This window comes from Mirounga angustirostris, unplaced genomic scaffold (assembly GCF_029215605.1).
Source record: "Mirounga angustirostris isolate CCGP_5_RB_7025 unplaced genomic scaffold, mMirAng1.0.hap1 SCAF_8, whole genome shotgun sequence".
NCBI lineage: Eukaryota > Metazoa > Chordata > Mammalia > Carnivora > Phocidae > Mirounga > Mirounga angustirostris.
This window is the reverse complement of record NW_026991716.1, coordinates 50666140-50682177: the sequence shown is the minus strand read 5'-3', so window position 1 is coordinate 50682177 and position 16038 is coordinate 50666140. Positions and strand designations below refer to the sequence as shown.

The window sequence follows — 16038 nt, the reverse complement described above, 5'->3', positions numbered from 1 at the left end:
GATCGAGCCCCACATCAGGCTCCTGGCTCAGCAGGGAGCCTGCTTCTCCCTCTCCCTCTGCCTCTCTCCCTGCTCATGCTCTCTCTCTCTCTCTCTCTGTGTCTCAAGTGAATAAATAAAATCTTCAAAAAAAAAAAAAAGAAAATATTTAATAATACTAAAGTTCTCTCTTGATCACCTAAATCCTTTTGAGATAGGTTACTCTGATACAATTAGATCAACATGGTACCTATACTTGCAAACCTTTTCCCCCATATATACATCTCTTTTGGAGAATATATTTTTATTATGTGTGTTTAATTACATAAATGATATATCTCATGTATTTTTAAAGACTCTTTTTTAGAGCAATTTTAGATTCACAACAAAATTGAGAGGAAGGTACAAAGATTTCCCATATACCCCTGCCCCGCAATGCTTAGCCTCCCCCATTATCAACATTACTCATCAGAATGGTGCCTTTCTTACCAAGGATGAATCACAAGGATGAATCCATAATTGTCTGAAGTTCATAGTTTACATTAGGGTTCACTCTTGGTGTTGTACATTCTGTGGGTTTGGACAAATGTATAATGACATGTATCCATCATTGTGGTATCATACAGAGTACTTTCACTGCCCTCAAAATCCTCCTTCCTCTGGCTATTCATTCCTCCCTCCCCTTAGCGATGACTGATCTTTTTATTGTCCTCATAGTTTTTACTTTTCCAGAATGTAATAGAGTTGGTTTTATGGATTTTTTTTTTAAATATGTCTCTGCCATCTTTCAAATTGAGTGACCTCACTCTTTTTAATGGTTGCAATATAGTCAACAGTGCTTCTGTCAGAGTTTATTTGGTCATGTCACTCTTAAAAGACATTTTGGTTGTTTCCAAATTGGGGCTCTCAAGATCAAGGCTGCAGTGAAAATCTTACAAGGCTGCACATGTGAGAATGTTTCTGATCCATTTGATTTCTATAATAATTAACACTAAAAACTGTTACTTGTGCCCTGAATCACACAAAAATTTTGGAAATCCCTCCTAAAACAGCAATTTTGGTGTCTATATTATCTACCTGTACATTTATTTATCTATCATCTATTTATCATTTTGTCATTTAATCCTGGGCCCACCACTTCTTATTTGTATAATCTTGGACAAAATGTCACCTTTTTCTGCCTCTGTGTCTTCATCTGTAAAGTGAGAATGTTAATAGTATCTGCCCCCTAGGATGAGATTACATGAGTTGTGAGGATTAAATGAATTAATATGTGTAAAGAACTAAGAACAGTGGTGCATGCTTATTTAGTGTTAGCCATTATTGCTGTTACTTCTTAAATGAGTTCATATGGTTTGGTTTTTCAGAACTGGTACATAAATAGTTCAGACTGTTACATCAGAGAAAAGTAGAAGCTTTCTTCCTAAAAAGTACCAATACTCCTGGTATTTCTTTACCTTTGGAATTTCTTGGCCTTTGAGACTTCAGAAGCAAGAAGGATATTAGAGGTTTTAACTAATTTAACTAATCAGAGGTTTTAACTAATCTACCTGAGCAATTAATTATATAATATAAAATAAATGTGTCAATAGACATTAATGCATTGTGTCTGTTGCCAAGTCTCTGTCTAGAGAGAATATATCTGGGCATGATTTACTGTAAAATAGATTTATTCAATATTAAACGAGCATCCATTGTGTGATAAGCACAGTATTAACTATATGCTGATAAAAGATGGATAGCTAAGGATCTTGCTTCTTAAAAAGCACTCCCACAGACAATAGGAAAGACATGAGCATTAGTAATTATTAAGAGGTCAATTCTATTAGAGTAGGTATAAGGTACTCAATAGTAGGAAGGATAGAGCACCTAAGCAGCACCTAGGAATGGCTCCAAAGACTTCTTGAGAGACTTATATGAGAAAGAATAGACATTTTCCAGAAATGGAAGGGTGGGTGAGGCCATTTTAGACTGATGTGCAGTTACAGAGCTATGTATCCATGTTAAATAGCTGGGCATGCAAGTTTTCTTGTGAGAGAGGTGTGAGAAAAGCTAGAAAAGTATGCAGGAACCAAATTATAAAGACTAAGGTGTGCAATAATAAGGAACTATGGTGTCTTCATGTAGGCAATTGGAAAAAGGAGTGCCATAATCAGATATGCATTTTAAAAAGTTAAATTTGGCATCAGAGTGAAGGATGGGATGCCGAGAGAGGAAACTGAAAGCCCAAATAATGATTAGGAATCTAATCCAACACTCCAAGCAGTGAAGATTATACATTGAAGAAAGGGAAATGGAAACCAAAGCATGTGGGTGGGACCAGCAGGTGGTGATGAGACAGGACTCTGGTTTGGGAGTATCAAGAATAAGTGGAAAGTATAGGAAAAAGATATGGATATGAGCTAAGATGAAGCATAGGACTTGGCAGTGCCATAGAAAATAAAGTAAAAGAAAAAAATCAGGAATGAAGCCTCCCATGGGAGGATTAGTCCTTTAAGTATAGGCAAGGAGAAAAAGCAATTCCATAAAAGAGACAGAGACTTATGGTCAGAGATGGAGGAGGGGAGCAGGGGTGAATTGTTATCCTAGGACAAAGTTACTGGAAGAGTATGTTGAGGAAGTATGAGGTAACCAAGAGAGCAAAGGGTTTCTAACAGGTTATCTAGACTAAAAATGAGTCAGTCAGTGGGCTTTGTGGACCAATTTAAAGTAGGACATGAGGGAGAAAGAAAGAACATCAAGAAACTTGCCAAATGTTCTTACTTGGGCCACTAGATGACAAGTAGTGAGCATTTTTTTTTTTTTTTAAGATTTTATTCATCTATTTGACAGAGAGAGAGAGCACAAGCTGGGGGAGCAGCAGGCAGAGGGAGAAGCAGGATCACTGCTAAGCAGGGAGCCCAATGTGGGGCTCGATCCCAGGACCCTGGGACCATGACCTGAAACAAAGGCAGCCACTTAACTGACTGAGCCACCCAGGGAACCCAGTAGTGAGCATCTTAAGGGTATAAGGTCAGAAGTAAAAATAGTGAGTAGGAGGCATCCAGGAAGCTTTTATTTAGAGATGTCTGGTAAGCAGTTGGAAACTCAGGTTTGTGGACAGTTTTTGTCAGTAAGCTCAAAGATGAAGATATTAGCTGGATCATCCACACAGACACTTTGCTAAGCAGAGTTAAGCAAACATACCAGATAGTTATTATTTTGTGGTATCTGTTCTGTGTCAGACATTTCTACACATAGACAAATACAGTTATTCCTACACAAATCAATAACAGTAACTCTTAGTGGGTTGTTCATAAATTCAATCAAGGAATTCACTGGATATGGAAGATGGTGATTAAGATAGAATAGTAGTAGCATTTTTATTTTATTTTATTTTTTTAAAGATTTTATTTATTTATTTGACAGAGACACAGCTAGAGAGGGAACACAAGCAGGGGGAGTGGGAGAGGGAGAAGCAAGCTTCCCCCAGAGCAGGGAGCCCGATGTGGGACTCGATCCCAGGACCCTGGGACCATGACCTGAGCCGAAGGCAGACGCTTAATGACAGCCATCCAGGCGCCCCAGTAGTAGCATTTTTAAATCCCTCATCTTTGAAGGGATTGTTATGTGTTTGGGGTTTATCCTGAATTTCTCTACCCCCAGGGCCATATCAAAATTTACATTATTAAATAGTTTATTATAGCTTTATTCCTGCTTCTTTACCTCTTACACCTTCATTCAGTTGTCATTTCCATTTTCTATAAATTAGCGAAAATCCCAATGCTTAGGTGCTAACTTCCTTTGTCTCCTTTTTCTGTTGGGAACTGAGCATGAGAATGCTAACACTTCTTTTGTTTTGAAACACAGTATCTCATCATATTTGGCTTCTTTAAGCTTTTGACATGTTTAAATGTTAAATTCTATTTTGGATTTTTTTCTTTTATTTTCTAGATATATCTACATTTCATCTCTTAAGCCAATATTAGATTTAAACAATAAAAAATGAAACCCATATTGGTATATGGAGTTGTCTGGATTTAAATTTTTTTTCCCCCCCACTTCATTGCTAAACTAACCCATGTTTATTTATTTGGTTGGTTGTTTTCAGGGACTGGTGGACAGACCTTTGAACTCCCATGTAGAGTTCAGGTTTTTTAACCTTTATGTATGTTTTTTTCACAATTTTTTTCTAAGACAAAATAACTTCTTAAAAGTTTTTAAGAAAAGCTGTTTGCAGAAATTGATCATAAAGAAGTTTGTGTTAAGTATTTAGCAATACTTCCAATATTTTGGCCCTGGTTTCCCAATAGTGTTACCATTAAAAGACAAAACAAAGAAATGCTGCATTTGGAATATCTGCATTATGGTTGAGGAATGTCAGCATGCTTTTCTAGTGTCCTTGTAGCACCAGAACATTTTAGTAATTTCTGTTAGAATTCATTTCTGGGCAGGGTAATCTGTAGTAGGTAGTATTATGTCCATTTCATTTTAATTTTCGAGGGGCTATCAATCACTATTTTTTAGAGATGTAAATTTAATTTCCTTGCCCTTCCTCCTTTAGTTTATTCTGCCAACCATTTATAGTAAACCTAACTGCAGACTTTGCTGGTTTGGGTACAACATTTATTTCACTCATGCATTAATTTTTATTTCTGACAGAATAAGCATATGGTCCTAATGCTCTATGAAATCAGACTCTTGGAATCAGATTCTATTATAAATTCCATTGCTCGTTACCTTTATGTGATGTTACATTATATACATCACTTAGCCTGTATGAAAACCTGCATAGATGGAACAGATCTATTTTGACTTTTAAGTTTTACTTTCTTTTTTTATAAACATGGAATTCGTGTAACCATATATGTAGTTTATGGCTTTTTATATATACTTGTATGTGTTATTGGGCACAATGTCTTTATTCACATTCAGTGTTTTTAATTAAGACAAGGATGAATGAATAAATATTCCCATTATTGTCTAATGCAGGGGCTGGTGAAGCAAGGCCCGGCGGCCTGTGTTGGTATGACACAGTTGCTAAGAATGGTTTTTACATTTTTAAATGTTTGAAAAAGACTCAGAGGAAGGATAACATTTTGTTTCCCATAGAAATCATATGAAATTCAAATTTTAGCATCCGGAAGTAAAGTTTTATTGGAATATAGCCGTATCCATCCATTTACATAGTCTATGACTGCTTTCACGTTATAGCGGCAAAGGGGAGTCATTGCAAGGGAAGAAGACTACTTAGACTAAAATACTTACTATCTTTAAAAAAAAAAAAAAAAAAGTTCCTGACCCCTGGTCTAATGCATAGCTGACTTTTTTCCCTCTAAATTTCAAAAAGTTTACATAATCAAACTAACACCAGAATCAATAATTTCTTTTCCCTAAAAATGATACAGAGAACTTATCCATTTAATGTTATTGTACTTAGTGTTACCATATGCTTGTCCATCGCCTGGACAAAATTAACTCCTTGCGCCATTCTGATCAGGGAAAAAGTTTACCTAAAGAATAAGAGTGTTGCATTCCAAATAAATTCTCTTTCTCCATTTTCCGTCATTATCTACATACTTAATTTGTTTTAATAAAGCTAATTGCACAGCAGGAATAACTCTGACCTAGAAGTAAAAAAGTCTGAGTTCAATATTTAATCATTATTTTGTTTTCTAGGCAGAAATTAAATAAAGAATTACTTGAAGTAGCTGTGAGAGGTGGATGGCAAGACCCTCTAAGACAGGCTCCATGGATTTTTGAGGTGCCTATGTTTTCATTAGAGGCTGAGGATAATTAAGCTGGAAGGTGACATCTTAGGACACACTACTCTGCCGAGTAAACTGCTACATTGATTTGACAGAGAAGACTGTCAGAGTTAACGTAGTAGTTATTCCTAGAAGAAAAGATTAGCTGTCTTCTTTGAGGATAAGTTATTTTGCTCCCTAACCCTATATTTTTACCTCTTTTGTATTTCGTATTGGAAATAATAAAAATGGGTTAGCTTTTAGAATGCTGTTTGTATAAAGTGTGAACAAACGCCAAAGAAGACAACAGATTTTCTTTTTTTTTTCAAAGATTTCAAATTTTTTTTTAAATTATTTATTTATTTATTTGAGAGAGAGAGTGAGAGAGAGAAAGAGCACAAGAGGGGGGAGCGGGAGAGGGAGAAGCAGACTCCCCGCTGAGCAGGTAGCCCGATATGGGACTCGATCCCGGGACTCCAGAATCATGACCTGAGCCGAAGGCGGTCGCTTAACCAACTGAGCCACCCAGGCGCCCCGACAACAGAGATTTTCTGTAAAGCTCTGTGTTTCTTTAGTATTACTTTAGTCCAGATGCAATATTGAGGCTCTCCTTTAATCCTTAATTTTTTTTTTTTTTTTTTTTAGGAGCAAGCAAGAGGGTGGGGGAGGGGCAGAGGGAGAGAGAGAATGTTAAGCAGGCTGCACACTCAGCACAGAGCCTGACGCAGGCCTCGAATTCATGACCCTGAGGTCACCACCTGAGCTGAAACCACAAGTTGGGCGCTTAACCCACTGTGCCACCCAGGCAACCCTAGCCTTAATTCTTTTAAACAATTATAAAAGGTTATGGGTTTTTCAGATTGTATTCTAAAATATGTAAAGGAAATAATGTATTTCCTTTCCTTCCAGTCATTTGTGGAACACATTGAGGAATTCATTTATTAATTCCTCAAATATTTATTGAGTACCTACTGTGTGTCAGAGACTGTTTCTGAAACTTGGGATATATTCAGTAAACCAAACAGAACCAACTAAGATTTTTGACCTTGTAGTGCTGACACTCTAGGGGGAGGAAACAGAAAAGAAGAAATGTGCATAATAAATGAGTAAAAGGGTTGACATATTAAACAATAAATGAAGTGGAAAAAAAATAAGAGCAAGGTGAGGGAGATCAGGAATACCTTAGTGGGAGTTGCAGTCTTAAATAGGGTAGTTAGTGAAGGATTCACTGACAAGATGATGCTTTAATGAAAAGTTGGAAAAGCTATAGGCGTTAGCTGTGTATATATATATCCAAGGGAAAAGCATTAGGAGGAGAGGGAAGAGTGAGGGTGGGAGGAAGCTGAGCTGGGTGGAAAACAGCAAGGCAGTGTCATGGCCAGAATGGAGCGACAGAGAGGGAGAGTAGTGGGAAATGAGTCAAAGAGGTAATGGGGTCAAATCAGATAGGGCCTTGTAAACCACAGAGGATATTTCAATCTTAGTGCTACAGGGAAACCCAGTGGGACTTCTTGCTGGGCAGTGATATAATTTGAGTTACTTGTTAGAAGGTCTACTTGACTGCTTTGTTGTAGATGAGCAAGAACAGAAACAAGGAGAATTAGCAATGAGAATATTGCAATGATTCAGGGGAAAGATGATGGCAGCTTGGACCAGGAATAGTCATGGAGGTGGTAAGAGTAGGTGGGTTTTGGACCTATTTGAAGGTAGAATGTGTAGGATTTCTTGATAGATTGGATGTGAGAGTAAGAGGAAAAAACAGCATATTTTGGCTTTCTCTCTCTCTCTCTCTCTCTCTATTTCTGTTTCTCTGTCTTTGCTGGGAAAGCTGCCATCAGTCAAAAATGGAAGGGTCTACATGTTGGACAGGTTTTGGGGGAAGAATCAAAAGTTCAACTTTGAGTATTCTGAGTTTAATATATTTATTAAAATAAAATCAACTCTGTAAGATTCCAGTTGGTACTTTCCCAGGGTCTGCCTCATGGAAGATGTTAAAAAATATTGCATGAATATTTAATATATGAAATATATTAAGTACTACTATAGTGTGAATTAATTAATAAATGAGCATTCATTGAGCAGCCAGTACTCAATGAATGACAGGCATCAGATTGTGCACCATAAAACAGGGAGTCTAACCAAATTCTTGTCAGAACCTCACAAGGTAAATGGTATCGACTCCATTTTACAGAAGAAGAAACTCCGGACAAGTGATTTGCCTACAGTTCACGTGGTTAGTTAAGTGGCTCTAGCTTTAAGATTCAAGTTCATATTTTACAACATCAAATACAGCTTTTTAATTTTATCAGTGATCTCACAAAAGAAATAATAGGATACTGATAGGCTGACATTTGTTTAAAATCTGATTTTTATCTTCAGATTATAATACAAGTGAACAAAAACAAGCCTGTAAGAAGCATGAACTCTATGTGAGTTTCCGGGATCTGGGATGGCAGGTAAGGACAATCAGTCAACTTAGGTGTTTCTTTTCTCTTTTATTATAAATCTGGAGTTACTCGTAATCTTTGTTAGTAATTTTTCCAGTACACTAACCAATTATTTTTGATATGACTGTTCAGTATATGGGTTATCCACATCATTTTTATTTCCCCATTATCCTCCCACCATTGAAACATCATTATTAAGGTTTACAGTAAAAAACAACTATGCTGAAGAAGAAATGTAACCCTATGATATTTAGAAGGTGGGAAAAGGTGCTGTTTAAATATCCCAAAGTTTTAATTTTAATACCATTTTTTCAGATTAACTTGAGCAATTCCATTTGCCCCCAAGGCCTCAAACTCTAGGGCTAGGAAATAGAATCCTTGACTACAATGTCTGTTATAAAGTAGAGCTACAGAAAAAAATTTTTTTTCCCCCGAACCTAAAAGTTTTATCGCTGTCTTTTCCATATGCTTCCCAAACAGGGTGAGGAGGAGGATTTAACCAAAATAGTTTTTTTTTTTTTTTTTAAGATTTTATTTATTTATTTGAGACAGAGAGAATGAGAGAGACAGAGAGCACATGAGAGGGGGGAAGGGTCAGAGGGAGAAGCAGGCTCCCTGCTGAGCAGGGAGCCCGATGCGGGACTCGATCCCGGGACTCCGGGATCATGACCTGAGCCGAAGGCAGTCGCTTAACCAACTGAGCCACCCAGGCGCCCTAACCAAAATAGTTTTTAATGTCTTTATGGATTGGTACTTTAAATTGAAGTCTTTAGACTACATTATCCTATTACAATGGATTCGCAGAATTGAATTTGGGCTATCCCATTGAAAAATAATATAAAATGTAAGCATTTTAAAATTTTATGATAAACTTTCAACACAATTCATTCAATAAGTTTTACTTCTTGGGGAAAAAAAAATCAGGGCAACCTATGCCCATTTTTTGGCTTCCCCCAAAATTTCATACGCAGTTCTCAAGAATTTGCTCCAATTCATTTCATCCAAAGAGACTATAAAGTTAACACGTGAATGGAAAGAAAAACAGTAAAAGGAACAAATATTAAAGCTTTTGGACGTTGTCAGGCTTCTAAAACCAGGAGTGAGTTATTAAGAAGTAATGGGAATTATCTCAATTAAGTTTATTCTTCTTTTCCTTTCTGGTTAGCTTGAACTTTCCAGAGTTCATCATTTCCTGTTTAAACAATATTTACAATGCTATTTAATGATTATGGTTTTATTCATGAATACATGAATTAATGCATACTATGAATATCCTACATAGCAACCTCTTGGGAGAAATTACAGAGGGCAATTTCTTGTGAAAATATTTATACTTGTGTTGTAAACTTCAACTTAAAAATAAATTAAGGGCTTGAGGGTGGCTGTCTTGTTAGAATAATTGTTGGATGAAGAAGAGAAACCTAGCCAGACTAAATGTGGGTATTATTTAAGAATTACTTTATTTTTATTTTGGTGATTTCTTTTATTCTTTTTCTTTTTTTTTCTCTTTCTTTTTTTGTGTGTGTGCATTCTAGGACTGGATTATAGCACCAGAAGGATATGCTGCATTTTATTGTGATGGAGAATGTTCTTTTCCACTCAATGCTCACATGAATGCCACCAACCATGCCATAGTTCAGACTCTGGTATGCTTTGTCTTCATAGAATTGAAAATGGTTTATGATGCAAGCATCATATAAACGTTATTTTAAAGGAAAGCATCCATTTATAGCTATAAATGCATTATTTTTTTCTTTAAAGCCCTTTTGGTACTTTTTTTTTAGAGCCAAAGTAACAATTGTGGGTATAGTCAGGAAATTCAGGCTGGTTTAAAGAATAGTCCTGATTCCAGAATGGGGAAGGATTCAGTTAGGAAAATTGGAGTAACCACATGAAGTGGTCAGTCTGTACTGATTTCTTCACTATGCAATATGATTAACCACACAGGTTCCCAGGGGCTATTTCTAACCTAGCAATTCATTAGTAATCACTGCAAAAACATTGACTAATGTCCTTATTGAATTTCATCTGAGGGCTTTTACTCTAATTATTTAAGAATGTTCCACAACATACTTTAGTATTATGAAACTTCTTCAAGTAGAATATAAATAAGTAGAAGATTCATTTCTATTTCATGATCCTTATATTTTTTATAATCTTTAAGGTGGCATTTCATCTTCATTTTTTCCTTTCCTCATTCAGGAATTTAGCAGTGATTTAATCTCTAATAACCTGGGCTTATTTTTGTGAAAACAATAATGAAATGTTGATTTTGTGTTCTCTAAATGGTTGTACTGTATCTAATGAGCTCATGAAAGCTCTTGAGAGTCTGACATACCTGCCTTATGGTGTGGGACTTACTGATCGGGCAGAGGTACAATCTCTGGAAGACTAAGTGAGAGGCTCCTAGAAGGTGCAATAGACCATGTGATAAAATTCTGAATTAATGTTTTGGTTAATATGAACATTTTAACTATATGTCATCGAGATAGAAGGAAGAGGATAAATTGTTTAGATTCAAGACTTAGTAACAGAAGTAGCTATTTGGTGAATGGCAGTAGGAAAGCAGTAGCCATAAGGAAAAAATAATCTATCTTTGTGGGTAAGTCTTGTTTATGATCAACAAAAAAAACTGAACTATTAGAATTTGTGGGTTGACTCTTGAGGTTATTTTTTTTTTCAGAATTAATTTAAAATTTAAAGCTGATGGAAAGACTATCCCAGTTTTCTTCTGAATAAGGAATGGTATATATAAATTGACAGATTAAATCCTTGAATGACTTGAGGTTTTCTGGTCTGGACATCATAGGTACTGGAAAAGAGACAGCAAAGATGCACGTCTATGGCAACTAGAGCGTGGGTGTTGCCAAAAACTCTGGAAATAACCTTGGAGTAAAGACAAACAGAGAGATAAAACAAATGCATATTTTGAAAGGCGGTCATTTATAAATATTCTTCTTCTTATTCTTGACCAATGAGATTGCCTACTTCTGTGCCATATGCAAAGTATAGAGGAAGTTCCTGGGGAAATTTTAAGATTTGTTATGCTTTCATCTTTGCTATATCTATAAATAGAAGTACTTCTTGATACAGGATCTCATTTCTGGGGGATGGGGAGCTTTTCAAGGATGGGTGTGTTGTATTCCAACTTCTTCCAGTAAAAAGAATCTCTGTGAACGCTAGCCGTCTAGCCTTGCCTATGGGGATTCATGATGACCCAAAAGGCAAGCACAGAGAGACAAATGCAGCTGTTTCAATCCTTGGAAGAATAGCCATGGTCACCGTCTTTCCATAGGGTCAAAGCTACAGCCACTCTTAGCTTATAGAGGAATGACACTTAATATCTCAGAAAATTCTTTGCCTCCTTATATTGTCATCTCAATGACTCAGAAAGCAGACTTCTGCTTCATTAAATATGTATCTAATGTATCAAAGGTTGCCTCAGGCTAAGCAATGCTTAATTATTGAAAAAACTCTGTCAAAACACTCTCCCTCTCATTTTTCTTTTTCTTTTTTCTTATGAATATATAACCACGTATTGTCAGCTTTTAGGGCTGTAGTCTAGAAGGCAGTGTCAAAAAACAAACATTAAAAAAAACCCAAAACATCTGATGGGGACTTGGAACAAGACCCTGCTCTGCCTCACTGTCCTGGGATATGGGACATAAGTAATTGCAAAACTTGAAGCATACATGGGAAGTTTGATTTTTTTTTTTTTTCCTGGCATTGTGCACTCTGTACGTTTGTTCTGTGAAGTACATGAAACAAGAAGACAGGCATGTTTGTTGCTAAAGGAAAGCATATTTGTGACTAATATGTTTGAGAAACCATTCAAGAACAATCCATTTTTTTTTTTCAGAACGATTGCTTTGCGAAGCTGCCAAGGTCATTGAAACAAGGGGTTATCAATCATGTATGTGTGGGTTATGGAAGATCAAGCTGATGAGGGACACAAGCTGCATCTGAAATTTGTAGAAACTATCCAACTTTTAGTTTTGTGAGGTCTTAGGAAATTTCAAGTTCATGTCAGATCACCTCATTTTTCCTGCTGTTTCTGTCCACATGCAGGGCTCCTATATCATTTCAGCCAGGACATTGTGCAGCCAAAACTCTAAGAGGCTTTTTGTGGATCCCTTAGGACTCATCAGTGGGACTTCCCATAAACTCCTTTGGGGGAAGGGCCAGGGTAGGTGGGTGGGAAAGGGGGAACCATGTTCTGGCTCCTTGCTCAATGATCGCAAATCATAGGCAGACTGCCAGTCTGATCAAAATGAGAATAAACCCTTTGCTTAAGCATTTCACTTTCAGTGTACAGCTACCTTTTGAGGCTTTTGGAAGAGAGCGATATTCAATTTGTAAAATATCGAGGCTCCGTACTTCTGATTTAGCCGAACGTGCTTTTTGGCACTTGTCTAGGAGAGAAGGAAAGTAAAAGGATATTAAACTCCAGCCAGTCTGGTAAAAAATTCTGTAGAGAAGAGTTGAAGTCATTGCTTTAAAACAAGTTTTGGATTATACCTGGAGTTCACTTTGCTGTGATTTTTATGTATCCTTTACTGTGGAAAATTAAGAGTTGGTGTAACTTTTATGATTTATTGTTTGCCCTTTAAAAGATAATTCTTAGATTCAAATTTTTCTATAGTCTCATTGTGTCCCTGCATTGATTTGCATTTATAACTTTTGTATTTCTCATGAAGTAGATAGAAGTAATTGTTCTAACCAAAAGCAACTCAGTGCTAGTTGCCATGTTCTTTCCCCCAGGAAAATTTCCACCGAATATTCCGTAGAAGGAGTTTTCCTTATTTGGTAGAATATTTTTCAAGGCCCCAACACATAATTAGAACTGGTGAGTTGACTCTAGGTGTTAATGCTTAAAAATACATCCTTCACTACCAGTCCCCAACCCCCAACTCAGCCATTGAACATAAATAGAAGAGTGATAGTTAAGGGTGTGCCTGATAGTGTGACAAAACAAGAATATTATTTGAAAGCTGTAGACAAAGTGTCTATCTTGTTTCTTAAAAAAACAAAACATGTGTTTCTTTCCCAGGTTCATCTGATGTTTCCTGACCACGTACCAAAGCCTTGTTGTGCTCCAACCAAATTAAATGCCATCTCCGTGCTGTACTTTGACGACAGCTCCAATGTCATTTTGAAAAAATACAGAAATATGGTAGTGCGCTCATGTGGCTGCCACTGATGTTAAGTAGTAATGGTAACAAGAAGAAGATCTGTATTAAGGTTTATGACTATAATAAAAAGTATGCTTTCAGACAAGAAGGGAATTTCATAAAATTAGTCTGGTTCATTTCATCTCTGTACCTATGTACAATATTGTGTATATAGTCACTTTTATTTATTTAAAGGTATATATTCTCCTTTGTGGATGCCTTATCAATAAAATCTATTTCATAGGTCTGTTACACAATAGATAGCCTGGTGTAACTTTCAATGGGCTATGCTAAGTCCAATTCAATTCCATTTCAACATTTTTTCTAATACGATTTTTTTATAATGTTCTGAAATTAGTCAGAACTCCTTTGCATGTTAATCACTGGTGAAGGAGATTGAATGCATTTGGTTATGTTGTGCCAGTGAAAACTGATAGGATATTTATTTAGAAATAAAACTAAAAAAAAAAAAAAAAAACCCAAACAAAAATGCTTGGATAAACACAATTTTTCTTTCAGAGTTTCTGCTTCATTAGATAAAATGAAATGTTGACCTGGATTTGAATAAATAAGCTGTAGGCAGAACATAGAGGCTGAAAGATTACACATAATTGTTATAACTGTTTGCTTTAACAGAGTTGGTGTAACTGGAGGAGCATGTTCCTTCTTGGCTTGTGTATTGTAGATTTTGCAAAGCGCTCAAAGCTTCAGGAATTCTGTGGAGACAGGCTTGAGCCTGTGTCCATAACTTTCCAAGTTAACACTAAAAAATTGTAGTACAACCTTCTTACCTCAAATAAATCATGTCTGCCTATTATCTAGAACACTACTGCTGCAGATTTTTTTCAGATTTAAAAACAGTCCAAAATAAAGAAACATTTACATGCGCTCTACTTCCCTCCCCACAGACAAGAGTCACTGCATTCATAAAACATAGCGCGCAAAGATGCCGACAGAGCCATTTTCTTTAGCTCTCCTTTATAACTGAGTTTGCTGATTGATGTGATGCAAGGGATTTTATTTAGGGTAAAAGCACTGAAACTAAAGTGAAGGAAATTACCAAAAATCCCAGAATGGCTTTGACAGAATTGCCATTTCGAAAGAACAGCTGAAATCCATTTTTCATATCTTTGAGAACGAGCTCAATGAAAACCTTATTTTGTAAGAGGATTTTGTAAACCTTCCTCCAAGCACAAATAATTCCAAATGGGAAGGTTCTGTTGTGTGTATATGCATGTGTATTCTTCCCTCTGAAATTAATTTATTTTCTTTCTTTGCCTTCTAAGGCTTTTCTTTAACACACATTAACTTTCGGAAGAATGGCATTTAGATGGATTACTTGCAATTTATGGTGGCTCCACGGTTAAGCTTATTTACAGCTCATCTAAAATATTCATAAAGCACCATTTATTAATCACATTTTTGGACTTTTCAAATAAAACTTATATCAGAAATAGCTTCAAAAATATTATGGTTTTTGTTTGTAATTCAGGTATATTACAATGTTGTTTTAAAATACAGTTTATCAAAGAAAATTTGATAATAACTATATTGGGGGGTACATTAAGTAATATATTTTTAAATAAATAGTGTACCATTGTAAGAATAAGAAACGGAAGTCTATTATATGATTCTTCAAATGTGCTGTTTAAATATATTTCTATATTTTAAAATATATTAAACTTGTGATGTTAGTTTCTACTGATTTGGCTCTTTATTTAAGAGGGATACAAAAATGTAAGTATGTCATACGCTGAGACTCTAAGAATATCAGATGTAAAATGTTGGTGGATTACATGATTCCTTATGTTGTTTTTAATTGCCAAAACTGGTTTTTGTGTTTTTAATAAATAATCCACTGTTAAATGGATAAAGCAACAATCCATGAATTAAATATCTTCTTAATCTGCCCAAACAACAAAGAAATTTTTAAAATAGCAAAAATGATAAGGATGGAAAATTATCTCACTTGTTCTTTTTCACTTGAGAGGAAATAATTGGCATCAGTATTTTCATAATTTTTCAGACTAGGTATATGACTGTATATACATATATGCACATATGCTCAGTTAAATTATTCTCAAATAGCTATAACAGTATATTTGTAGTATTACTTTGGTAATACTTAAGCTACTATCAGAAGCCAGAATAATGTAGCCTGTTTTAACAGGATCCAAACAACTCAGGACTTTTTAGCTAGTTAGGTATTGGCTTTTTGTTTGTGTGTTTGTTTTTAAATTTCTTGCTTTATATGTATCTTGCTTTCTAAAGTGGCCCTAACTCTTTTTGAAAGTAGAAAGGCATAAATCACAAATATCAAGTTCTTTAAAACTAAGGCAAAAATAAATCGTCTGCGGTGAACTAAAGAAATAAGAAAAACACAAGAAAGAAAATCGAAAATTATTTTTTTTCTCAAGAACTGTCATTTTATAATCCCTATTTCACCGTCATCGAATCTGAGCCAGAGTCTACTGGCTACTATACAGTCTGGCAAATATCATCTCCCAAGAAATTTACAATGAGTAATGTTTTTGATGCAGTTCCGTTCAAGGCAGAAGAAATCCTCTTTCCCAAAAACAAGTCACTATCTCATAACTACTCAGTCAAGTGCTCCATCTATCATCCAATTTTCATTTCAGATTATTTGCAGTTCTAGGTTTTCTCCTTTGCATTTTATTTTATTTTTTCAGCCTGGAACTTTTTAAAGTTAGAAGT

General features: G+C 35.7%; 1 protein-coding gene across 1 annotated transcript in view; it reads left to right on the top strand.

Annotated features, from left to right (window-relative positions):
- The window catches only part of BMP5 (bone morphogenetic protein 5), a 115586-nt gene extending 100007 nt beyond the window's left edge, over positions 1-15579 (top strand). Inside the window, exons 5-7 of the mRNA XM_045867039.2 lie at positions 8085-8161; positions 9688-9798; positions 13203-15579. Coding sequence (XP_045722995.1) covers positions 8085-8161; positions 9688-9798; positions 13203-13352 — 338 coding nt within the window. The 3' untranslated portion in view covers positions 13353-15579. The remainder of the gene's footprint in view (positions 1-8084; positions 8162-9687; positions 9799-13202) is intronic.
- The last annotated feature ends 459 nt before the right edge of the window (positions 15580-16038 follow it).